At 65.1% G+C, this 304-nt stretch overlaps 1 protein-coding gene across 1 annotated transcript in view; it reads right to left on the reverse strand.

Annotated features, from left to right (window-relative positions):
* Nucleotides 1-304, reverse strand: part of LOC104509550 (atrial natriuretic peptide receptor 1-like) — a gene marked incomplete at its 3' end in the record, with an annotated part of 5,341 nt that overhangs the window by 3,668 nt on the left and 1,369 nt on the right. Inside the window, exons 8-9 of the mRNA XM_010151523.1 lie at nt 194-275; nt 1-81 (exon numbers count right to left, since the gene is read on the reverse strand). Coding sequence (XP_010149825.1) covers nt 1-81; nt 194-275 — 163 coding nt within the window. The remainder of the gene's footprint in view (nt 82-193; nt 276-304) is intronic.

Here is a 304-nt window from a genome sequence, read left to right on the forward strand (position 1 = left end):
CTCGGTCAGGATGCAGATGTTCGGGGGGGCGGTGCAGGCGCCAATGAAGCGGGTCAGATGCTCGTTTTGGACATCCCGCATCTAAGGTGCAGCAGGGTTTGGGTCCAGGCTCGTGCCACGTCCCACCCCAACCAGGGGATGCCAGGCTGGGCACCCCCATCCCACCGCACGGCGCGAGCCGGGGTTCACCTACGTGCTTCAGCTCGAACAAGACCTTGCGTGTCAGCTCGATGCGCTTGCGGTTGAGGTGCTTGACGGCCACGAGGTTGCCCTGGGGAGACACGGGGTGCTGAGTGCCCAGGGA

This window comes from Eurypyga helias, unplaced genomic scaffold (genome assembly GCF_000690775.1).
Source record: "Eurypyga helias isolate BGI_N326 unplaced genomic scaffold, ASM69077v1 scaffold26715, whole genome shotgun sequence".
In the NCBI taxonomy this organism is placed as follows: Eukaryota; Metazoa; Chordata; class Aves; order Eurypygiformes; family Eurypygidae; genus Eurypyga; species Eurypyga helias.